Source organism: Rhineura floridana, chromosome 2, assembly GCF_030035675.1.
Source record: "Rhineura floridana isolate rRhiFlo1 chromosome 2, rRhiFlo1.hap2, whole genome shotgun sequence".
Taxonomy (NCBI): domain Eukaryota; kingdom Metazoa; phylum Chordata; class Lepidosauria; order Squamata; family Rhineuridae; genus Rhineura; species Rhineura floridana.
In genome coordinates, this window is record NC_084481.1 from 96,183,505 (window position 1) to 96,209,770 (window position 26,266).

General features: G+C 41.0%; 4 protein-coding genes across 5 annotated transcripts in view; 1 reads left to right on the forward strand and 3 right to left on the reverse strand.

Annotated features, from left to right (window-relative positions):
• The window catches only part of KDM2A (lysine demethylase 2A), a 542,877-nt gene that overhangs the window by 388,540 nt on the left and 128,071 nt on the right, over positions 1 to 26,266 (reverse strand). The window lies entirely within an intron of this gene.
• On the reverse strand, positions 3,937 to 4,887 carry LOC133377928 (olfactory receptor 5I1-like). The gene has a single exon (XM_061612723.1). It carries the CDS (start codon positions 4,885 to 4,887, stop codon positions 3,937 to 3,939), a length of 951 nt encoding a protein of 316 aa, XP_061468707.1.
• On the reverse strand, positions 15,213 to 17,095 carry LOC133376780 (olfactory receptor 5AR1-like). Of its 2 annotated transcripts, XM_061609554.1 has the most exons (2): positions 17,085 to 17,095; positions 15,213 to 16,170 (listed from the first exon to the last, which is right to left on the reverse strand). In XM_061609554.1, the coding sequence occupies exons 1-2, from the start codon at positions 17,093 to 17,095 to the stop codon at positions 15,222 to 15,224; spliced, it is 960 nt and encodes a 319-aa protein (XP_061465538.1). In that variant the 3' UTR covers positions 15,213 to 15,221. The 2 variants fall into 2 exon arrangements, with proteins under 2 accessions (XP_061465538.1, XP_061465539.1); XM_061609555.1 differs by lacking the exon at positions 17,085 to 17,095 and having other exon boundaries at positions 15,213 to 16,181.
• On the forward strand, positions 23,455 to 24,408 carry LOC133377929 (olfactory receptor-like protein OLF3). The gene has a single exon (XM_061612724.1). It carries the CDS (start codon positions 23,455 to 23,457, stop codon positions 24,406 to 24,408), a length of 954 nt encoding a protein of 317 aa, XP_061468708.1.

The window sequence follows — 26,266 nt, forward strand, 5'->3', positions numbered from 1 at the left end:
TAAAAAAATAAATAAAACAATTCATTTTTGCTATGGACAATATTCTGGTACACAAAAGGAGATTAAGAAACTGACAGTACAATCCTAAATATGTCTCCTGAGATGTAAACCTCATTGAGTTCAGTTGAACTTACTCAGAATAAGCTGCATTGAGTTCAGGTAAATGTGCATAGGATACATCATCATCATCATCATTCCTTTATTGCGGTCACAAGACCAATTCGTAGCACAATATATTTAAATTGACAAGATACAATATAAATGGATATACAAATTTCATTTAACAACAATAAGTATTAAAAAAATTAAAATAAAAGTGGCTAATCTTATGTATGGTAAGTTTCTTCGTACAGAGTTTTTATTCTTTATAATACAAGAAACAGACAGAATTGAGATTCTTTTAAAATCATGTAAAATTTATTACTACTCAGATTTGTTTTGAATAATTTTTCTTTGATTTATTACAGCTAAGGAATACTTGGCCACCGCCAAAGTTCGTTCAGGTGAGTGATCGTCTAATAGAAAATTTAGCCAGTGGGCTTCTGATCTGGGCAGTTTAGAGTCTATAAGAGGGAGAATTATACGTGATCTTTGGGAGTGATAAAATGGACAACGTAACAGAACGTGTGCATTCGTCTCAATTTCTCCAGATCCACATGGGCAGAGACGCTCTTGATAGGGTATATTATTATATCTTCCGTCTAGCAGCGATGAGGGTAGGACATTATGACGCATTCTGGTAAACGCTTTCCGATATTTTGGAATTGTGAGGTCTGATATATATGACATCGGTTTTAAAAAGTTTAAATTATATCTTTGTTTTTTAATTAGCATTAGCTGATGTTGGACGTTGTGACGCCCTTCCCTGGCTCTCCCTGTCAGGTTCCTACCTGCTCGTGGTTACTGCATGTCTCTTTCTCTCCCCGCTCTAGCACAGATCTCAACAGATCCCCCTGCTAGGCAGCACCACCAGTCACGTCCTATAACCAGTAGTCCCAGAGACTCTGCCTGAGTCTCTCTATCTGGTTACCTCTGTGACTGAGTGCTAAAGCTGTCCCAATCCCTTTGATTTACTCAGACTGCTTGTGGTGTTATTCTCTTCACCACTGCCACCATTTGTTACAGTTCCCCTTCAGCCTTGGTCATTACCTTACCCTCCCTTCTGGTCTGTGAAACCCCAGCCAAGGATCAGGCCTTTGGTAAACCAAATTAAGTATTTATTAAAGATAACAAAGCTAACAACATTAACAAGATTTCTTCTTAAGGCACATAAGCATATGGCTTTACTCAATACTAATCCGAACTCCACCCCCCTCCTTCTCCACTCTCTCCTGGCAAACCACTCTCTCAAACCCACCAAACAACCCACTCTTTCTCTTCTCCCCCCAGATTCCACTCTCACTCTTCCTTTTATACGTTCAGCCATTTTAAACACTCAGCCAATCATCTAGCATTCTACTGCCCATTCACTCCCCCTCTTCTTTCACTCCACTTACCATGTATCTTCTAAACAACCAACACTTACCATATATACATTAATATAGGAACATCACAGATGTCAATATCACTTAGGCGCTGTCTAATATTAGATCGAGCGGCCAGTAAACCTAATTCGTTAATTGCTTGAATAGAGAAGCCAAGCTTTTTTACTCTGTTTAGTATGTTGTTTGCCCAGGTCGATTCACAATTGTCCTTTAGAATATGGGGAACTATGCCTATTGGTTCAAACATTAGTTTTAACCACATATTGATTCTGGACCACCATACTCTAGTTGCGATGGTTTGTACACCCAACTCAAGTCTTAGTACACAGTTGGGAACACATTTTGGGACCGCCATAATTGTTCTCAGGAAATTATTCTGAACTGTTTCTAGTTCAGATAGATTGTCATTGGAGTCCACTTGGGACCCAAAAGTAAGCTGCGGAATAATTTTTGTGTTGAAAATTTTCAATGCAGGTTTGATAGATTGTCCTCCTTTGGTATAAAAGAAGGTTGTTAATGCTTTCGAGGATACAACCTTAAATACCATTTCACAACCTTTATGCATATATTTCCTCTCTAAAAACTCAATAACCCTGCATTTTTAATAACCAATAAATACTTCAACAGTAATTCAAAATTCCCACTCAAACATTTTATTCCATTCCAGTTGCAAGCCATCTCTTCTGAGCATAGCAGCTAGCACCAAAGATGATGTCTGCAACTTATGGTGTGTGGAGCTTCATCTTGGCTTCACTGTTGTTATCAAATATCAGGATGTGGAGCTCCATAGTTGCTTTTGGGATCCTTTCTGGATATATGAGCCACATATCTCTAAACGTAGCACCCTTGCCATTATTAGCCCCTTAGAAAAGTTTCTTGTCAGTGTTCCTGATAATCACATTTCATCAGAATTTTTTTTTAAAAAATGTTTTGAACTTGTTTCTGCAATGAGTGTGAATTGATCACAGAGAAAGAAATAATTCAGCGGTTGTTTCTTTATATGAAATAATGACAAACCACTAAAACATTACATCCAGCCTCAGAGGTAATTCTTAACTGCAGTGTATCCTTGCACCACTCTTTCAGTTCAAGGGGATCAGAGCCCTTGTTACTATAATGATATGCAGTATCATTTGGGAGTATTTATTTAGTCAGTTTCCAGCCTGTCTTCCTTCAGTTTGGATTTTAACTATCTTTCACTTGTGTCTTATGCTGAGTTTAGGCAGCAGCTTCTTCCATGGCTATTTAAACTCTGGAGCACAAAACGAGAAGTGGAGGGGAAAGCACTGTAAGGAGGAGATGCCCAACAGCATCAATTTCCCCTTCAACTGCTTTGGTGCTGAATCTGATCCTGCTAGACTCCTGCCTGCTGCTTGGATTAGCAGGAATGCAGGTGTGACACACTCTCTCGGTGGCTTGTGGGCAGCGTCAGGTATATTGGTGGCGGTGGAGGTAGTGTAGTATCAGGTAAGTTGGATCAGTGAATCTGTCACTCAATCCTTCTCCTTCCGGACATTTTGTAACACTGCTTCTCAGAATAGCAAAAAAATAATTTCTGAGTCCAATGTGCTGAATTTGCTGTCAGCCCTGACACAAGGGTGTTGCTATTCTCCTTTCTTGGTTAAATAAATTCTCCATGTGGCCCATGTAATAGGGCAGCATTCTACTGATCTGATCAACAACTGTGTTTTTTACCTGGAAAAAAAGATGATTGTTTCCACGGTGCCTGCCACATGATTCCTTTGAACTCCTGGATGTTTGAACAGGACATGGAAATGAGGTACATTCTGTCATTCGGTTGACAGTTTTGTTGGGGCAAACCGAACAGGACAAACCCCAAACATACTTGATGATACTGTTTATGGAACCAACTCCAGGGCACTTTTCTCCTCACACAATCTATCATTTTGTGACCCTGTGTTTTTTTTAATTGCACATCTATCTAGATTTGATATTTAGACAAAATTCAGGGCATATTTTGCTCCTTTGTTTCCCTTCAGAATCTTTTTGATATATGGGACAGTATGTTCCATCTGCCTTGTTCCTTCACTTCAGTCCTGACCATCTCCCCCATAACTGTCACCTGGCATAAGGCTGCCTCAGTGGGAAAGACAAGAAGAAAGGTCATTCTTTCAGGTCTTCCAAAAGACCAGCTCCATCAGGTGCCTCCTGCTCCTGAACTATTTCCGTTCCAGCTGGTCATTATAAAAACTACCATTTAACGTTTAAGAATTGGTACCTGAGTTTGCTGTTCCCACCTCTTCCCTCCTTGCCCCTTTTTTCTTTTGTGTCATGTCTTGGACAGCCTGCAGGCAGAGACTGTCTTATTTTAATTGATTATATATAAGCCACTCTGGGAGGCTTTTTAATTGAAGAACAAACAATCAGCAAACAAACAAACAAACAAACAAACAAACAAACAAACACCTTTTCTTCCTCCTTCCACTCTTCCTCAGTTATGAGACCAATGAGCAAAGACTTTAGTGACTACTGTTCTCCGCAGGGCATCTTTCACATCTTTGTTCCTCAGGCTGTAGATTAAGGGGTTCAGCACAGGGATAATAATAGTGTAGAAGACAGAGATGTACTTGTCAGAGGTGGGGGAGTACCAGGAGCTGGGGCGGGAATAGATGAAGAGGAGAGTCCCCTCGTAGATGACGACGGAGGTCAAGTGAGAGGCACAGGTGGAGAATGTCTTTCTTCTCGCTGCAGCAGAGCGCATCTTCAGGACCGAGATGACAATGAGGATGTAGGAGATGATGATGATGATGGAGGACATAATTTCCACTGAGCTCCCATAAGTGTAGAGCAGGAGCTCATTGAGGGAGGTGTCTGAGCATGAGAGCTTCAGAAGCAACGGAAGGTCACAGAAGAAGTGGTTGATGACATTCGGGCCACAAAAGGACAGCCTGAAGGCAAAGCAAGTGTGGACCAGGGCACTCAATGTACCACCAAGGTAAGAGAGGGCAACCAGCAGGATGCAGACTCTTGGGGACATCATGACAGTATACAGAAGTGGGTTACAGATGGCTACATACCGATCGTAGGCCATGGTGGCGAGGATGAAAGACTCTGTGTCAGCAAAAGTGCAGAAGAAATAAAACTGCAGCCCACAGCCAGCGTAAGAAATGCCCTTTTTCATTGCCAAGAAATTGACGAGCATCTTTGGGACAATCACAGAGCAGTAGCAGAGGTCAACTAATGATAAATTGCTAAGGAAGAAATACATGGGGGACTGGAGCTGGGGGCTGGTTCTGATCAAAACCATCAGCCCAATGTTACCCAGCAGAACCATGCTGTAGAGGACCAGGAAAATCACAAAGAGGACAACTTGAATTGCTGGGCTGCTGGCAAACCCCAAGAGAACAAAGTAGGTCACAGTGGTTTTGTTAACATCTGGCATCTCTTCGCAATATAGTATTTTTCTGGAGGGAGGCAGAAGCTGGACAGTAGAATTCAGTGTGCTTAGGGAAAGACAGGTAACAGGCTTTTTTAAGGAAGAAGGCACAGCAAAAGTAGGCCAGTAGCTATGACAGTAAATCCAGATGCAAATTTCACATGTTCAGTGCAGCATAATTAGAAAGAAGCACTATTAGGAGGCCATGTGAACAAATCTTCAGTTAGTGAAAATCAGTCACTAAAGCCTGAGACACCAACCTGTATCAGAAAATGATATGGACCATTGTTTCTATACTTTCATCAATACATGTAAAACTAGGCATGGGGAACCTGGTGCCTTTCAGTTGTTGTTGGATTCCAGCCCCCACCAGCCCCAGACAGCACTCCCAAGAGTCAGGGACGATGGGAGTGGTAGTCCAACAACATCTGGAGGGTCACATGTTCCTCCTGTATTAAACTACTCATCCCACCTCTGCAGGAGAACCCAGTTTCTAGAACAGTGTCTGAAGTAGGCAACGTGGAGCCTGCCTTCTTTCAAACCTTTAGTCAAGTCAGTGGATTGTTCTCTTTCAAGTTCTAAGTGGAACTCCTGAATATTTTCAAGTGCAAATGATTCTCTAACCATTTTCTCTTCTCTTCTATTTGAAATAAGAATTATGCATGTAAAAAGTAACATTTAAAGTAATACTTGCATCACATGGTAAAATGGTTATCACCCCCCCCCCAGCAAAGCAGAACAGGAGGAGTTCTTGAGATATCCTATACGGTGTCTAGGTGGGAGTTCTTCACTTTTTGCTTTGCATTGACAAGATGGATCATGAACTTCTGCTTATCTGTTCATATAAGGTGAGAAGGGCATCCTAATCCTATTTATGTTTACCCTGATGTTAAGTCTTACTGAATTCAATTGGGGGTTACTCACAAGTAAAGGCGCATATAGCATTGCAGCCCTAGTTGATAAGGAATGAAATCACACAGTTGACTTGTGGAACATTCTGCCATGGAATACAGTGAGGGGTAGTAGTCAAACAGGTACGACGAGGCATATAAATGGAGGATAGCAATATTAAGCCTGCTAGCCAAGAGACTTTGAAGAACTATCAGTATGATCCAAGAAGGCTTTGTTACATTCTGTATTTTGTTATAGCAGAGACAAGCTAAGTCGGGTGGAGAACCTGCAGCTCTCTAGACATTGTTAGACTCTAACTCCCATCATTCCTGACCATTTGTTTTGCCGGCTGGGGCTGATGGGTGTTGGAGAACACATGGAGAGCCAAAAATTCCACATCCCTGAGCTAAATGCATATCTCCATAGGTCTGAAAAAAGAGAGAAAATCCCTATTAATTTCTCTTAATAGAAGTGCTGCGACTCCATCCCAAAATGTCTAATTGACTGTTGTTGCCATAATGTCAGTTTGCAAATTATTTGTTCAATGTGTGTTTTGCAAGAAAGCTGCAAGTTCAGACTGCGGTCCTATATCCCTGAGAGTGTGCTCCATAGAACCCAGTGGGACTTACTTCTAAGTAGGCATGTGTACATTGCTCTCTAGAATGGATCCTGTAATCTTTTAATCTTATGTTATAGTAAGATTTAGTAATCTGCTTACAGATTGCTCTGTTAGACTGGCAATTAACAGTCAGTTGGTACATGCTGTTCCTACAAAGGGGGTCCATTTTCATTAACTAAGCTGAAAAATAAAATTGTTCTAGTCCTCTGAACAAAAATGCAGACTCATTCAACATACCTTTGGCTCTGTTATTTTCCTTCTCTGAATTCACAGATTGCTGCTATGCAGGGAAAATGCTATATATGTATGTTTTTAGCCCTTGGGGCATAACCTCTCAAGGATGTGTGGCACCATAACATCTCAGGAGTACTGTCTGCAAAGCATGCCAATTAAACCCTGACAATTTTGTGCATTTTGCAGTTATTGTAATGAACCTTTAAATGAAGTGCTTTCTGTGAACCATACATAATATGAAATCTGTTTTAAACCCCAATTATTAAAGTTGAAATTCCACTCTTAATTGTGACAATCAATGGTCTGGACTGATTCACTGCAAACGTTCCCTGCCACACATATGCTTAGCTGTTCTTATAGTGAAGCTCTCCTTCTTGCATTGAGACTGGTTGGCCAGTTTCCTCTGAACCAAGTCAGTTCATGTAAACTGAGCAGTGTCCAGGAAGGTGTCTGAGAAACATGTTGGATCCTCCTGTTCAGCAGGTTCTGAAGTGGATCTATTTATAAAGTGTAAGTTTATGCTCCTTGTAAGATTATATAATGTCTACCGTTATTCACCTTTTTTCTAAACTAAAAGGCCCCAAATGTTGTAACTTGTCCCTTATATGGGAGTTGTTACATCCCCTTGATCATTTTGGTTGCCCTTTTTTGAACCTTTTCCATAAGAACATAAGAAGAGCCTGCTGGATCAGGCCAGTGGCCCATCTAGTCCAGCATTCTGTTCTCACAGTGGCCAACCAGGTGCCTGGGGGAAGCCCACAGGCAGGACCCGAGTGCAAGAACACTCTCCCCTCCTGAGGCTTCTGGCAACTGGTTTTCAGAAGCATTCTGCCTCTGACTAGGGTGGCAGAGCACAGCCATCATGGCTAGTAGCCATTGATAGCCCTGTCCTCCATGAATTTGCTTAATCTTCTTTTAAAGCCATCCAAGCTGGTGGCCATTACTGCATTTTGTGGGAGCAAATTCCATAGTTTAACTATGCGCTGAGTAAAGAAGTACTTCCTTTTGTCTGTCCTGAATCTTCCAACATTCAGTTTCTTTGAATGTCCACAAGTTCTAGTATTATGAGAGAGGGAGAAGAACTTTTCGCTAACCACTTTCTCAATGCCATGCATAATTTTATATACTTCTATCATGTCTCCTCTGACCCGTCTTTTCTCTAAACTAAAAAGCCCTAAATGCTGCAACCTTTCCTCGTAAGGGACTCGCTCCATCTCCTTGATCATTCTGGTTGCCCTGAACCTTTTCCAACTCTATAATATCCTTTTTGAGATGAGGCGAGCAGAACTGTACACAGTATTCCAAATGCGGCCGCACCATAGATTTATACAACGGCATTATGATATCGGCTGTTTTATTTTCAATACCTTTCCTAATTATCGCTAGCATGGAATTTGCCTTTTTCACAGCTGCCGCACACTGGGTTGACATTTTCATCATGCTGTCCACTACAACCCCGAGGTCTCTCTCCTGGTCGGTCACCGCCAGTTCAGACCCCATGAGCGTATATGTGAAATTAAAATTTTTTGCTCCAATATGCATAATTTTACACTTATTTATATTGAATTGCATTTGCCATTTTTCTGCCCATTCACTCAGTTTGGAGAGGTCTTTTTGGAGCTCTTCGCAATCCCTTTTTGTTTTAACAACCCTAAACAATTTAGTGTTGTCAGCAAACCTGGCCACTTCACTGCTCACTCCTAATTCTAGGTCATTAATGAACAAGTTGAAAAGTACAGGTCCCAATACCGATCCTTGAGGGACTCCACTTTCTACAGCCCTCCATTGGGAGAACTATCCGTTTATTCCTACTCTCTGCTTTCTGCTTCTTAACCAATTCCTTATCCACAAGAGGACCTCTCCTCTTATTCCATGACTGCTAAGCTTCCTCAGAAGCCTTTGGTGAGGTACCTTGTCGAACGCTTTTTGAAAGTCTAAGTACACTATGTCCACTGGATCACCTCTATCTATATGCTTGTTGACACTCTCAAAGAATTCTAATAGGTTACTGAGACAGGACTTTCCCTTGCAGAAGCCATGCTGGCTCTGCTTCAGCAAGGCTTGTTCTTCCATGTGCTTAGTGAATCTAGCTTTAATAATACTTTCTACCAGTTTTCCAGGGACAGAAGTTAAGCTAACTGGCCTGTAATTTCCAGGATCCCCTCTGGATCCCTTTTTGAATATTGGCGTTACATTTGCCACTTTCCAGTCCTCAGGCACGGAGGAGGACCCGAGGGACTAGTTACATATTTTAGTTAGCAGATCAGCAATTTCACATTTGAGTTCTTTGAGAACTCTCGGGTGGGGGACTTCCGGGAAGGGTGACTTCGCTTGTGCCTGCTTTTGGGACGGGCTCCCGCCTCAAAAGAAGCTTATTCAGATATAAATCAGTCAGAACATTTTTTTTTTTTTGACTGATGAAATTTCTCCCGGGCAGGGACAAACGTAGAGATCAACCTCAAAGCCTGTTTTTGTTGGGAGGACTGGATTTCATTAATTTATGAGATAAGGTCCAGCCAACAATGCCGGACGGACTTCCTAGCAAGCTCTATCTGCTTAAGCGATACGTTTATCTTTTCTTGAAAGAGAGAACGGACTAACAGGCAAGCACCCTTCTTTCTATTATTTTTTTTACTTGGTTTAAATTGTTGCAGCAAAAGGAGATTTGTCAGATTGATCGGCTTTGGACAACTTCTGGGTGAGATATAGCTCTTCTCTGTTATTCACGAAATTAACAGCTTATCTCTGTTTCTGTCGCAAAAAGCTGTCCTGGAAGTGCATTCTAAAGATAATAAACAGAAGAGGGATTTCTATTCCTGATTTCTATTCCAAGGAATATTATATTGTCTGGGACTATTCTCTTTTTGGTCTATTTTATTTTGACGAATCTGCTTCTTCACGACGCCACTAACTGTTTTGATGCTGGGAACTAAATTTATTTTGCATTCTTGAACATAGAGAGATAAGGCAGGTTGCTCTGTTTATACTGTGATGTCATCAAGCCTGGAATATTAACCCAATTGTTGCTGAAATAAGAAGTGGTTCTTCTTTATTTTTGTTTTGCTTTGTTTTCGTGGTTTTAAAAATGGCAATCAAGAAAGTGGCTGAGAATCTGGAAGTAATTATGTTTCAGAAAATAATGGATGAGATTGAGATAACGAAACAAACCCTGCGACAGGGTAGTAAGGAGCTGAAAATTGAACTGAGCAAAATGACGCAGGAGTTTAAAGAAATAGGGGACCCTGTGAGAGAGGAGAATGAGATCAGAGATGAGAAAAGAAAAAATAAAGGGAAGATACAAGCCCTGGAGATTGGAACAAATGTGGAATTGGAAAAAGATCTGGAGTTTATGAATTTTAGAAATAAAATCTACTGTTTGGAATTTAACGTTATCTCTGAAGAAATTAATGAAGATATTAGAGATAAAGTTATCAATGGCTTGGATAATCTTCTGGACTGGAATGATGTGATGGAGCTTGATATAGAGAAAATCTATGGAATTAACTGCAGTCATGTGACAATGGAAAAACTCTTAAGAGATGAGCCAGTGCATTCTCTAAAAAAGAAGAACACAGATATGAATTTACAACAATGTTTCAGCAACTTATTCAGAATGGATGGCAAGAAAATATTTGGGATAGAGGAAATTCCCATCAGACTCTTATTATATGACTATGGCTACAACAGCAAGATTATTATGGAATACTGATAATGGAAGATTGGACACTGAAATTACTGGACTTAACAGGACTATTGAAGATGGAAGATGGAACTAATAGGGATAATGGAATAATGGCTATTGAAATTATTGGACCTAACAGATTCTGATGAGATGGATTAATCGAAATGTTTATTTGGACTATGATTATGACAATAAGATTATTATAATTATTAACGAGATGGATTAATTGACATGTTTATTTGGAGAAAAATTGATAGATATATTTCTTAAAGAATTGAAACCTCTCTTTGACTTTTTGTGGAAAGAATAAAGTAATGTTTATGAGATTTGATGATTAATTAAGATAACTACTGGAGGAAAGTGATTTTATAATATGATTTAAGAGACAGGATTGTTATATATTGTAGACCTATAACTGATTTGATATGTGACAAATGGGAAGTCAACATTTTATTTTTTTGTTTAATCATTTTTGTTTTGTTTTGTTTTTTGTCTTTGAATGTTTTATGATTTTGTTTTCTATGTTTTATGAAAATTTGAATAAAAATTATTGTAAAAAAAAAAAAGAGAACTCTCGGGTGGATGACGTCCGGGCCCGGTGATTTGTCAGTTTTTATATTGTCCATTAAGCCAAGAACTTCCTCTCTCATTACCACTATTTGTCTCAGTTCCTCAGAATCCCTTCCTGCAAATGTTAGTTCAGGTTCAGGGATCTGCCCTATATCTTCCACTGTGAAGACAGATGCAAAGAATTCATTTAGCTTCTCTGCAATCTCCTTATCATTCTTTAGTACCCCTTTGACTCCCTTATCATCCAAGGGTCCAATCGCCTCCCTAGATGGTCTCCTGCTTTGAATGTATTTATAGAATTTTTTGTTGTTGGTTTTTATGTTCTTAGCAATGTGCTCCTCAAATTCTTTTTTAGCATCCCTTATTGTCTTCTTGTATTTCTTTTGCCAGAGTTTGTGTTCTTTTTTATTTTCTTCATTCGGACAAGACTTCCATTTTCTGAAGGAAGACTTTTAAACTGACTGAAGGGGGAAACCTGACAGGAGCTGAGGAAGGTCCGGTTCGGAATAAACCTCCCCCCTGGGATAAAAACCAAAGAAATGATGAAATTTTAAAAGGGGTAGGCCTAGAAGTAGGCATTGTGAGAGCAGGGGCACAGGATATCAATTCAGAAGAGCAAAATTACCACAGGCCAAACCACAAGTGCCAAAGACACTTGAAGAGAGACACTGCTTACAAGTGCCTGTACGCTAATGCTAGGAGCCTCCGAACCAAGATGGGAGAACTGGAGTGCTTCGTCTTAGAGGAGAGCATTGATATAGTGAGCATAATGGAGACCTGGTGGAATGGAGAAAACCAGTGGGATACGGTTATCCCTGGATATAAACTATATCGGAAGGACAGGGAAGGACGTATTGGTGGCGGAGTCGCTCTATACATGAAAGAAGGCATTGAATCCAGCAAGCTCGAAACCCCAAAAGAGGCAGACTCCTCCACAGAATCGTTGTGGGTGGTGATACCATGCCCCAGGAGGGACTTAATACTGGGAACGATCTATCGTCCCCCTGATCAAAATGCTCAGGGAGACTTTGAGATGAGATTTGAGATTGAGGAAGCATCCAAACTAGGAAATGTGGTAGTAATGGGTGACTTCAACTACCCGGACATAGACTGGCCGCATATGTGTTCCAGTCATGACAAAGAAGCAAAGTTTCTAGATATTCTAAATGACTATTCCCTAGACCAGTTGGTCATGGAACCGACCAGAGGGACGGGCAGCCCTGGACTTAATCCTCAGTGGGGACAGGGACCTGGTGCGAGATGTAAGTGTTGTTGAACCGATTGGGAGCAGTGACCACAGTGCTATTAAATTAAACATACATGTAAATGGCCAATTGCCAAGAAAATCCAACACGGTCACGTTTGACTTCAAAAGAGGAAACTTCACAAAAATGAGGGGATTGGTAAAACGAAAGCTGAAAAACAAAGTCCAGAGGGTCACATCACTCGAAAATGCTTGGAAGTTGTTTAAAAACACTATATTAGAAGCTCAACTGGAGTGCATACCGCAGATCAGAAAAGGTACCGCCAGGGCCAAGAAGATGCCAGCATGGTTAACGAGCAAAGTCAAGGAAGCTCTTAGAGGCAAAAAGTCTTCCAGCTTTACAATATCCTTTTTTTTTAAATAGGTGAGGCGATCTGAACTGTGGACAGTATTCAAAGTGCGGTGAGGTTGCACCATAGATTTGTATAACGGGAATTAATGAAGATGGCAACCGAGGTTTCCCTAAGGTGCTGAAGCCCCTGCCGCCATCTTGGTTGATGTCAGAGATGCGCGTGCGTAGCACATATGCGTGCCATCAACCAAGATGGCAGTGAAGGCTTCATCCCCTTGGGGAAACTGTGGCTGCCATCTTGGTTAATGGCAATGCTAAAAGACAGGAGACAGGTAGGTGGGGGGGCCGCATGTGTGCGTGAGCATGCACACGCCAGGGCCCAGGGCAAGGCGATGCCCAAGGGCCCCAGCATGCCTGGGGCCGGCCCTGCCTCCTAGCCTTTAATGTGATACTGTTATGATAACTTGATATGATGAACCCAATGCTAACCTGAGGCAGGTCTTTTCTCCATCTTAGATTTGAACTGGGAAGCCATCGAAGTTTACAAGGGCCAGGAATAGACAAAGCGAGTCTAAATTAGTCCCCATTCCCGGGTATTTTGCTGCTACAGCTTCCTATTTAAAAGCCAGGAAAGGAGGCACAAGCTAAAGTTACAACCAAGGTGATTATTCTGGTTGCAGGATTCTGGGTCATTCTTTTGGCACCTTGAGTCCAGATGTCATGCAACTGATATACAACTTCTGTATAATTTCAAAAGCCCACCAAAAATAAAGACACAGAGTTATATCCACACTAAAAATATAAACTGGCATCACAGACTGGTTCAATCATAATAACGTTTCCCAGTGAATCTTGGGAATTGTGTTTCACAAGGTTGCTAAGAATCCTTTGTCAGAGGTCCCAAGATCCTTCACAGAACTACCGTTCGTGACCTTCCTTGATTAGAAGACATGACAGGTCAACAGGACAGCTCAACTAATCACTACCAGAAAATCCCTTACTGTTTTACTGCAGAGAAAAGTCATTTGTTTACTTGTGTAGTTGTTTCTTTTTCTTTAATAATTTCACATCATGCTACTTATTTCTACATAACAGCAAACAGTATAATAAAACCAAATTTGACCTGAGTCCAGGATGTGGTTAAATGCAGTGTTCCTTTTTGCCCGCCTGTGGAGGTTGCTTCAATGCAGTAAAGTTCACTTGAGCAGTGAAGCTGGCTTCTGTACTCAAGTTTAATTCTTTCATGTGAAGATCCCTCATCAAATGTATTTGTGTGTGTGCTGGAGTAGAGATTTGCCCTACCTATCCTGTAGATTGCAGCGTGCAAAGCAAATAACCAACTCTGTGTTCCTTAAACACTTGCCTGTGGGACTGGCATCGTATACAGCAACTGTCTTGTCTGTTAGCAGTCACGATGGATCTTGGATGGCTCTTCACTTAACTTGATTAAAGGAGAACTAGTGACAGGGAAAGCACAGTGAAACTTCCTTTGAATCCTTCAACCGGTCAGAAAGAGATTGGAGAAGACAGATTTTATGGCCAGCCCATCTGTAACCAATTATGGTTCTGTGGACAAGGCTGATTTCCAGACTGCCATTATGAGATGTATAAAATTAGGATCATGCCTCATTCATCCCCCAAATATACAGTTTTTGAAAATATTTTTCAAATATTTTCCAAAATAAATTCTTAAAAACAAACCTAGATATATTCATGTCTTGTTTTAATTCAAAAAAGCCCAGATTTTAAGCCAGAAAGGACAGGGGTCTTAATGTCTGTGTACCACCAGTGATCCAGAAGCTTCATTCAGGCGGTCTGCGGCACGTCTGTGGATTCGTGGTTGAAGGCAGGAGATGGTACATCCATCGCATTAAGTATTCATATTGATTTTTAATTCTGTTAATTCTTGCTTCTTTTATTTCTCATCTTGTATTACAATTTGAATTCTGAGATTCAAAACGTAATACAACAAAATAGAAAATATAAGAAACAGAAGAAGAAATACAAATGCAATTAAAATCCTACAGTATCTGGCGCAACATGTTACAATTGCTATAACAAGGAGAAAAATAATTAAGTGGTCCACCAAGTCCCTCAGCAATTTTGTGAGAGGTCTGCAGGGGAAAAGGTTTGGGAACTAGTAGTGTAGGGCCTCTATGTGGGGGCCTCTAACTGGGAACTAGGGGTTTATATCCAACCATTTATATTCAGAGGAGATCCATTGAAATTAATGAACCTAAGTTAGTCATGTCCATTGACTTTAGTGGGTCTACTCTGAGTAGGACTAGCATTGAGTACCACCCTATGTCCTCAGTTTATCCAACGCCCCTTCACTAATTCCAGATGCACAAGCAATCTAGTGTTGCCAGTTCTTTGTGTCATGCAAATCTTTAATGAAAATGTAAAACCATACCTTACTCAACACTGTACTACATAGTAATTTATCTACGCTAATTTATTCAACTGAATGTTTTGGGTACAATCCTGCACACCAGCAACTGCATTTAACCAGTGGTGGCTGGTGGCTTCATGCCAGTAGGGCAGTGGAACTTTCAAGGAGCTGCCCAAGGTGCTGAAACTCAAACCCAAAACAGGTTTGGCACCTTGGACAGCTCCTTGAAATTTTAGACTAAAACCTGGAGTGGATTCTACTGCCCCACTGACATGGAGCCACTAGCTACCATTGCATTTAAATCTTGTTATTTCTATTCCCCAATGGCTTAAACACTCAACAATGCACTGGAGCACACCCTTAGATAAAATGGCTCAGTTTGTCAGTGTTTAGTATTTATGAGCTTCTCATGCCCCTTATGAAAGATAATTCCTGTGGTTGAATTCTTCTCAAGGCATTTTTCACTTCCTTGTTCCTCAGGCTGTAGATCAGGGGGTTGAGCATGGGAATCACCACAGTGTAAAACACAGAAGCCCATTTGTCCCGGTCCATGGAATAGCTAGAACGAGGCCGCAAGTACATGAAGACCGTCGTTCCATAGAAGATGGTAACAGCCACCAGGTGTGAGGCACATGTTGAAAAAGCCTTTTGCTTCCCCTCAGTTGAGTGGATCCGCAAGATTGCAGACAGGATGAATGCATATGACACCACAATTTCTGCTGAAGTGAATATGCCCAGGACTGCGGCAAATACAAAGAGCACCATTTCATTGATGCTCGTGTCAGTGCAGGAAAGAGCTAACAGAGGGGGAACATCGCAGAAGTAGTGGTTGATGACGATGGAGCCGCAAAAAGATAGCATGAAAGTGGAAATTGTTTGGGTCATTGCGTTCACAAAGCCAACAAGGTAGGAACTGCCCACCATCAGGGCACATGTTTTGGGAGACATACTAACCATATACAGGAGAGGATTACAGATAGCCACATACCGGTCATATGCCATTGCTGCCAGGAGGATGCACTCAGTGCTTGCGCAGAAGACAAAGAAATACATCTGTGCAGCGCAGCCTGGATAGGAAATGGTTTTCTTCTCTGCTAAAAAATTATCCAGCATTTTAGGGGCAATGGCTGAGGAATATCCAAAATCTAAGAAGGACAAATGGCTGAGAAAGAAATACATGGGCTTCTGGAGTTGAGGGTCGACCCTGATTAATATGATCATCCCAATGTTCCCACTCAGGGTCACTAAATACATAATTAACACCACAATAAAGCACAGTGGTTTCATTTCACGGCTGTCCACTAATCCCAAGAGGACAAACTCAGTTACCTTTGTATGGTTTTTGCTATCCATTTCTCTGCTGTGCCTATTATCAGTCGATAGAATTCAGTTTGTTGATGAAATCTGATCTGTAATTCAGAAAAGGGTAAGTTGGTAAGGAATAATGCCTGCAGTCCAGTTCTCTGAGAATGGAATTAATTGTCCACTGCTGGTGGGGACAGAGAAAAGCACAATGTAAAGCTGGACATGGGATAGATGGAAATAGATGTTATGGAGGAGACAGAGAGAATTTGATGTGATGTCATTTTGGTGGCATCTTTTTCTCAATCATAATGGTTAGTTCTGCATACACAGAAATAGGGTTTCCTCTTTTTCTGTGAAATAAATTCCATGCATACATCCCTTTGAGTAGAACTGTACTTTCCATGGACATGGGGAGCTTTTACAGATGAAGGATCCCTGGAGCTTCATTCATACAGAATCCATTTTTGGGAATGGGCTCACAATGAACACTCTGTGGTAGCACAGAGGTACACATGATTAGCCCATTTACAATTATGGGTTCTATGTAAAATCTCTGCAGTACAGTTACTGCCTGCATAATACCAAAGAGTAATGTGAATTAGTCTCAAGATACTAAATGACATAGCATGCTTAGTTATGTTATTCTAGTAGTTATAATCACTCTCAGTGTTAAAATACTGAAAACACTTCTGGTTAATATATTTAGATAGGGATGGCACCTCAGTAGAGTAGTCGATGCAGGATCTTCCCCTCATGAAGACAGCCTACTTTTGGTATGAACTGCTCTGTCTGTATTAGCAGCCAAACAAGCAGAGGCCCAGTTAGTGTGGTCTTTACCTATTTTTTGAGCAGGGTCTCCTGCAAGAGCAGCCATTACAGTTTTAGGATGTGTGAAAAAGGAATGCCTTAATCTTCCCTAGTGTTTTGTGGGCAATTGATCTGAAAATGTCAGACATGAGAGACATGCCCCTAGGTAAGAAACCTGCCAACCTGCAGACAAATAGATCAAGGGGGTTTTCTGCTAGGCACCTTTAATTTTGATTTTGGGGCAGATGGATTTATTTACCATCCCCTCTGATTACAAGCTTGACCTGCCAGACCACAGTGAGCTTTTCCCCTGCCCCCTTTCCACTCTGGTGTTTGTTCTCCCTTCCTATATCACCTTATCCTGGTGTTATGCCATTAGAGCTTGGAAATAATTAGTTACAAAAATGAATTACTTGTAATTCATTACTTTTTTGAGGAACGACTAGGTAATTCCTTTACATTTTGATTGTAATAGAACTAGGAGTAATTTTATTAATTTTGAGGAGTAATTGTAACATTTCCAACATTACTTTTGGGCATGACTTGGGGGGAGGAGCAGGGGAAGTGTTCTGCTCCTCTGATTTGTGGATGAAAACCATGTGCATCAAACTGGGCTTCTGTGCAGCATCGCTCTTTCCTTGTGCTCTGTGGATGGGTAGGAGGCAATGAGGGAGGAGATGGGAGAGCGAGACGGGGTGGAGTAGAGAAAACAATTGTTTTAAAAAATGGACAGTGGTAGAGAAGAACAGAGTGGAGGAAGAAAGGAGCTGGAGGGCAAGAATATGGATAAAGGAGAAGGAGGCAGCAGCAGAATGGAGATAAAAAACTGTGGAGGTGAAAGATGATAATATATGTGTGTGAGTGAATACTGTGTTTGCACCTGGCACATAAAGCGGCCCTCCCTGGTTACTTTGCTGCATTTGCAGTGTTTTAACTTTTTTGCATCTCAGGGGAAAATGTTTGCTTGGGTGGGTGTCCCTGTGTTGGTGGCAGGGCAGAGTCCGGGAAGTGGTTGAGTGAGAGAGATTATGCTTGCTGGCTGAGTGTGGGTGTGTTGCCCTTGGTTTGACATGCAAAGATCTGAGTAGTTGTCTCTGTTTCCCTCCCTGCCTCCCTTACCAGCGGAGAGACCACCACTGCTATCTTATGGATAAAAAGAATTATTCTACTACCTCTGTATGTGCGTGTTTATTTTTAATGTTGTTTTAGGCGACTTAGGTGTGCAGCAGTCAAAGCAGTACCTTGTAGGCACTCTAGTTGTTTTTTCTAAAGTAACTTAAGTGTAATTGTAGTGATTACTTTTGAGTAACGGTAAACTAATCAATTCTTTTCAGAACAATTGTAATTGTAATGTATTCCTTTTGGGGGCCATGTAACAGTAATTGTAATTTAATCCTTTTTAAAATTAATCTTCCAAGATTTGCATTATGGTAAGCTTAAAGACATTACTTTCGCTTTTAGCAGACCATTGTCTGCAGCATTTTAAAATGCCTGGATCATAAAGGCACCACAAAGCGTTTCAGGGTCCCCAGCCCAACTCATGCCACCTTATACAGATCCTGCTTCACTCCACTTTACCTGCAGATTCAGGATTTGTCTGAATGTGATGAGCATCTCTATTAGATGCACTAATAATCTGATTCGGTATAATGCAGTTTTCTATGTGTCTATGCCACTGGGTGCTCACAAGGAGGACTCTTGTCACACTGCAAGCTATACGCAAGGTAGAAAAGTGAGGTTTGTTCCACTTTTTTATCATGTTATTACAGAACTGGCATGGCCAAACCTATATACTGGGACACTGTGCCTTATTTCCAGATATAATCAAAATAGCTTGACTATTGCTGCTCATCAAAAGGATTGCTAAAATCTTTCCCTCAACTCAATATTTAAAGTGTAGACAAGCCCCCCGCATCCAATTTTTCATAAACTAGATATATGTACTAGATGGGTTGCAATAGATTTACAGAAAAGGTAGTATGTCATCACTTTCCCTCATGTACAGCATCCAGTTTGCATATTGCAAAAGACGATAATTAGATCTTCAAGCAAATATAATATTGACTCACCTTTGTTCTCTGGCCTTCATGAATTGTTTTAGACAACATGAATCATGGTGGTATAAACTTTACATTTGCTAGGGATTTCTGGAAAGCCTTTCTTGTCCAAATCAAAAGTGTGGTAGAGGTGATCTTGAAATTCCTGATATTAAAGCAGTACTCATATTGGCTGAATGGCTCTTAGAGACCGCTGTCATGTGGAATATCCCTTGTGATCAGATCTCTTGATTCCTTGTAATGTACAGTTAACAAAGTAGTTAAATTGATTCTCATGGGCTGTATGCTAATTGCATTGATGCTATGTGAAGTCTTCACAGACTCATGAAATTGGTGGTCACTCCTTATTAAATTTTATTAAGATGGCCATTCTCATTTGCACAATGTGAAACATAGCAAGTTACAGTTTACCAAATCAGTCCCTTGGTTCTTTTACGTATTTCAGTATTATCTACACCAGGGATAGGGAACCCATTACCCTCCAGATTATATATATACGTAATTGTGATTAACCAATTCACCCAGCAGCCCCTCAAGCAACCCTCCCCATTTAGAAAGGTCCACTGATACCCAGGAGATGCTTTTCTGGGGCACAAGGGGTGGGGGGAGGAGCTGAGAGCATGAGAGTCCTCTCCTGTCAACCTCCTTCCATGACTGGTTCATAAGATCCAACCCAATAGAATTATAAAGAGACATCTTATTTATCAAGAATGCCTATAATGTGTTTATAATAATTAATAGTAAATGCTTGGGCTATAACAAGGAATGAAAGTATCACTTTCTATACCTTCTTTGTCTTTTACCCTACTCTAATTGGCTCCTTTTCTCCAACTAAGTTCAAAGCTGCCCTAGAATCCTCTTGTCCATCACACGGAACTCCTGGCTAACTATCTAATATGGCTATGCAAGAGCATTAATCACTTTATTGTGTTTGGCCCAGTAGCGGAACCACAGGCAAAGTGACATTTGCTGTAAAACTTGTAATTGTACACGTGGGAACCAGTCTCAGCGGTTCTACAGAGTTAAAATGTGATGAAAAACTCAGAACACTTCCTGGAAATGCTACAGACCAGGAGGTGAGAGGGTTACCCAGGCACAGGTACGATGAAGAGCCCATTCCCATCAGTTTGAGTTTTAGGCCAGAAGCAGAGAGGCTTGTAGTGCAAAGTGTACACACTCAGGGTTGCATCCAACTAAGTCATACTCAGAGAAGATCCATTGGAATTAATCATGTCTAACTTAAATCCATTGATTTCAGAGGGTCTACTTTGAGTATAACTTAGCTGGATACAACTCTCATTCCACTTTCACACCTGATAAATTGGTTTTGCCAAAAATCTGCCAAACCTCTTTGGTCAGAGATGACAGGAAGTTAAAAAAACACATGTGTACACACCATGGAAAGTGAATCCTCTCTCAAATTTCTTATAGCAGTGGTTCCAAAACCTTTTTGGCAATGGACCTCTTGAAAATTGCTGATGGTCTTGGCAGACCACTTAATCTTTTTTCCTGCCTGTTGTAGCAATTGTAATGCAATGTGCTAGAAGGTGTATGATTTTAACAGCATTATTATTGCTTCTTTTATTTCTCATATTGTATTTGATTGTGTTATAATTTGCACTCGTAGCATTCAAACTGTAATACAACAAAATAAATATAAGAAATAAAAGAAGCAATAAAAATACAATTAAAAAGCAATATGGATATTTAATGTGGGCAATGCCACAGACCAACTGAATAAAGCTTATGGACCACAGTTTGGGAACACCTGTCTTGTAGAACCTTAGAAATTATCTTCCACTACTCCAAGGTAGCTACATTCTTTTCTTTTCTTTTCTTGAAATGTCTGCATTGGCCTGCAGTACAATCTTATACGTGTCTGCTCAGAATAAACCCCACTGACTTCAGCTAAGTTTATTGTCAAGTAAGAGTGTGTGGGATTGTAGCCTTAATGCCAAACTACATGTTGTGTAGCTGTGCCTTTAAGCGCATGGTTTGTTTGCTTGTTTGATTAAAAAAAATCTTACACACATGCATCTAATTTGCAGCAATTGTCACAAGCATGGATGGTGACTTGGAAAAGTTCTACAGTTAATGTGGAAATCCCCGCCAAATTGCCTTGGCTGTATCAAGAGACAGGCTAGCTCATTTGCTGTGTCCTTTACCTCAGGGATGGAACAACCGTCAGGCTTCTTTGGAATCCCAAGATCTACCAACCAGAACCATGTGCAAAAGAATATAGTTAGAATTAGAGAACAGGCTACCTCTGAGAGCACACTCTGAGCCTATGAATTTGTCTTCAGCACCAGAACTGAACTGACTGCAGTCCTGTCACACAGCAGACCATTCCTATTAGCTTGATTCATTTCAGTAGCTTAATTTACCTGGAAAAAAGTTGTTTTGTTGTTTGCTAGGGTAGAATCACACTTATTGTTTTGCCGGTTCCAGTGCATCTCCTCCTCTCTTTTCTGAAAACAGGGGCACATGACGCTAGTCAAACCCTGCCCCTTTTTACTGTAAAACCTGATGGGAGCAGCTCAAGCACATGTTTTTTTAAAATTAACTTCAGACAGATTTTGCAACTGATCAGAAGATCAAGCTGTTGCCCCTTGAGGTGTGGACAATGGAAAAGCTTTGCTGTAGGTGACTAGTGTGCTCACAGCCCTATTGTTAAACAAACTGGGTGTCATGACCAGAAAGCCTTGCTGATCTACTGCAAATAACTGAGAGTTCTACCTGATTTATCTTCTGCTCATCCCTGCTCTATGTGATGGACGGCAGCTCGGCAGAGCATGGAGAGAGTTTTGACTTGGGAGCCAGCCCAAAGCAGATTGAGGGCGGGCATCAAGAAATATCTTCTTCAGTTTAAGGTTTATTGAAACATTTTTGTTAACATTAGAATACAAGGAAATAGTCAAACCTTCAACAGTAACCTCCCTCCCTCCTACCCATATGTGATGATCCAAGTCTAGCAAATGTAGATGAAGAGAATGAGGAGGAGGAGGAAGGAAGCAGAAGGTGAGGCAAGTCACAAGAGAGATACCCAGAAATGAAAACAACAGCAGCAGCCAAGGATTCAAAGACCTTGAAGAATTTAGGCCAAACTATAGTGCCATACCGATTCAGTACTATTTGTTCTTTGAAACCCAGGTCCAGAAGCTCTCCTGCCCAGGATTCAGTGGGTTGGATCCTAAGATAAGTTATGGGTGTTCACAGAAGGAAAGCTTCCTGTGCCCTCCAACTCCCAGCAGCCCTTCACATCCCATCCCACATTGTTCAGGAGGCCTGCCTGACCCCACACAGAGGCTTTTTGGGGGTCATGGGTGGCTGCTGAAAGTGTGTGTGTGTGTTGCTGGATGAAATAGCAAACCTTCCTTCTGTGAATGTCTTTTGAGTTAACTTATTTTAAGATTTAAGGCAGGACTTCCCAAACTGTGGCCCATGCACTACCAGTGCTCCGTGAGCTTCATTCAGGAGGTCCGTGACATGTCCACATTAAATATTCATATTGATTTTTCATTCCATTTTCATTGCTTCTTTTATTTTTTCACATTGTATTTTATTATATTACCTCTTGAATTCTATGGAATGCAAACTGTAATTCTGTAAAATACAATATAAGAAATCAAAGAAACAATAAAAATACAATTAAAAACCACACAGCATATAGCACAGCACATTACAATTGCAACAACAGGTAGAAAAATCATTATGTGGTCCACCAACGTCCGCAGCAGTTTTCAAGTGGTCAATGGGGAAAAAAGCTTGGAAACCACTGATCTAATTTCCAATGTACAACAGGGTTGATGCCTTCCGGTATCGAGGGTATCAAGGCAGCTTGCAAGATGCATAGTTTTTGGCATGATGTACCTTCCTCTGCATATGGGATATGCCATGAAGGTGCAAAGCTGCACCAAAGACCCTGGACAATGTCCCAGTGATGCTGTTGCTTTGCTTATCTGTGAGGTTTTTGAATGAAGACCTGGACGAACATTTTATGGGCTTAAGCCCCAGAAATTCTGCTGTTTTTAGTGACAAGGTGATTCTTTGCTATTCCTTTGGTATCTTATGATTATATGGTTATATGCATATTCTGAAAATCTTCTTAGTAAAAAATAATTCAATTAAAGAGTTAACAAAATTTGTTCTGCCTTTTTTCTCAGGCAAAACTCTATTTCATACACACCATGCTGGGTCCCTCCCTATTTGGAGGCAGTGCATGACTAATTATGGGATGCTGGGGATCAGTCACAGGTGACAGCAGTTCCTATCATGCCTTACTTGGGAGATTCTCTGAGGCATTTGCTTGGCCAGTGTGGGACTCAGAAAGCTAGATGAGATACAGTTGACCTCTGTCTGTTCTACCAAGGTGATTCTCATGATAATGAACAGGAAATGAAGAACAAATAATAATCATTTTTCTTGCTATGCCATAGATGATATGTGATTCTGGACAGAATATGGGAAGAGGAAATCAGTCATGGAATGTAGAGTTTGTCCTCTTGGGCTTGTCTAGTCATCCAGGAACTCAGAAAGTCCTCTTTGTTCTTTTTCTGGGGATGTATCTTGTGACCCTGGCAGGGAATATGCTCATCATGCTGGCAATAAAAAGGAACCCACGCCTGCACACCCCAATGTATTATTTTCTGAGCCACCTCTCCTTCCTGGACATGTGCTACACCACCACAATCATCCTTCCAATGCTGTCCAACTTCCTGGCAGAGCATAAAACCATCTCCTTTGTGGGCTGCATGGTGCAGATGCATATCTCTCTGTCTCTGGGAGGAATTGAATTCATCCTGCTGGCTGTCATGGCCTATGACCGGTACATGGCCATCTGCCACCCCTTGCATTATAATACTGTCATGAATCAGCGGCTCTGTATGCAGATGGCAGTAGGGTGTTGGCTCTGTGGCTTTGTGAATGCTGTGATGCAGACAGTGTTCACTCTGAACTTGCCTTTCTGTGGAAGAAAGACCATCAACCACTTTGGCTGTGAAGTTTTAGCTGTCCAGCAGCTGGCCTGCGCTAGCACCTTTGTTGGGGATGCTGTGATGCTGGGAGCTGGTGTCCTCATTCTGCTCACCCCCTTCTTCCTTGTACTGGTGTCTTATGTGTACATACTCTCAACCATCTTCCAGATCCATTCAGCGGAGGGAAGGCGCAAAACGTTTTCCACCTGCACATCCCACCTAATAGTGGTGACCCTGTGCTATGGGACAGCCATCTTTGCCTACTTGCGGCCCCGTTCCCACTACTCACCCAAGCAGGGGAAGACTGTCTCATTGTTCTATTGCATTGTTACTCCCATGCTGAACCCCGTGATCTACAGTCTGAGGAACCAAGAAGTAAAGGGAGCCCTGGTGAAGGTGATTGCGGGAAAGAGCAAAGGCAGAAGCCTACTTTGCTTATGAGCTCTACTCTTCTTATTCAACAAGTTTATTTTCAACATCACAGTTGCTCCCTAACGCTTAGGGATGGGTGAGAAATTCAATTCAGTTCACATTTCAAGATGAATCTATGAACTTTGCACTTTCTGAAACAATATGAGAACTGAAACACAGCCATCCTTTGGAATTTGCACTTATCCAAATTTTGCAATGCAGTTCGCCAACCAACGTAAACAAAAATGCATATGTTTGGGGAAAGTGTGCATAGAAATGAATGTATGAGTGAAAATAACATACAAAGATGCATTATATGACAAGAAATTGCTTGAAAAAATGTGTACATCACTCAAAACTGCCTACCAAAATGTATTGCTTAGAAGAAATTTGCACTAAAATGCTGGAGAATTTTTGTGAGGATTTTTTTAAAAAAATACCGCAAATTGCTGCAAAAATATGGAGAACTGAATTTAAGATTGAAAAAGTAAGAAATTGAGCGAACCGAAATGAATGCATCTTTCTATTCCTACTAAGGCTGCAATCCTACACATACTTACACGGGTGTAAGTCAGTAGGGCTTACTTCTGACTAGACATATACAGGAGTGCACTGTAAATCAGCCACAACTGGTGGGGATGAAGTTAGGTAGAAGGATATATTTCTTACCCCCACTACTTTGTATGAAAACTCATGAAAAGGAAAAAGGTAGCTCTCAGTTGTGTTCATAAATGTTAATGACAACATAGTAGCTACAAGAGGGTTATTTTGAGCACACAGGCTCATTTAGTTCCTTCCCCGCTTACTTGGAATAACAGAGGATCACATGGAACTCTCTCTGTGTATCCTTAGCCATATAATGTAGGCAGATAATAACCCTTTTGTGTACATAGGCTCACAATGCAGATTTAATAATACTGTTGGCCTTGGCTGTGCAGATACTTTGGGTATCTTCTCTATTTATATTGTAATTAACTGTTTTTGCCAATAATTTTATTGTTTTAATTCCTTTTGTAAACTGCTTTGAAGTTCTTTATAATAAAGCAGTATATAAATGTTGTAAATAAAATACATAAGTTTGGAGTCACTATGGCCATTGAGTCTCTTTCCACTTTTAGTAACAAAGGAATCTGCCTTATACTAACTCAGGCCATTTGGTACCATACAGCTCAGTCCTGATGACATGGACTAGCACTGGCTCTCTAGGATTCCAGGCAATAGTATTTTCCAGATATTGGATTTTGGACCTTTGAATGCAAAGCATGTGCCCTACCACTGAGCTATAGCCCTTCCCTGTTTAAAAAGTATCTTTTTCAAGTATCCAGAGATGAAGGTGACTCACCCAGAGACCAAGAGAGGATCCCAAAAATCCAGAGTCTCCAGGCGAAAACTGGCTATCTGGCAACCCTAACCAGTAGCAAAACTAGGGTGGTGCAACTGGTGTTCCAACACTGGCACAAGATCTGGGGGGAGGGGGAGGCGGGAGAGACAAGATTGGTTGCTACCGATGGCATTTCACACATTCAAAGATATAAACCAAAAAAATGAATAATAGTTTTTGAACCCTATATGGGTAATACTAGGAATTTTTGACAGCATTTGGAGTTAATTGATGGCAGTGAAAATTAAGAAGGCAAGACACTTAAACTAAGCTTGTGTTTACACAAAGTAGGTTGAGGAAACCCATCCCTGACAGGCCCCTTCAAGTGTTCTTACAAACATTAAAAAGATACCTTGAGAGCGAGGTTTTGAGGCTGAAGTAGAACACTTGAAGGGCCTGATTCATTACCAGGATGAATAGCCTTGGGCTCACCCATCTCTAAATGCAGGACACAAAATTCGTTAAACATTTCCAATATCTTTAAATCTCATTGTCTGGAATGTGAAG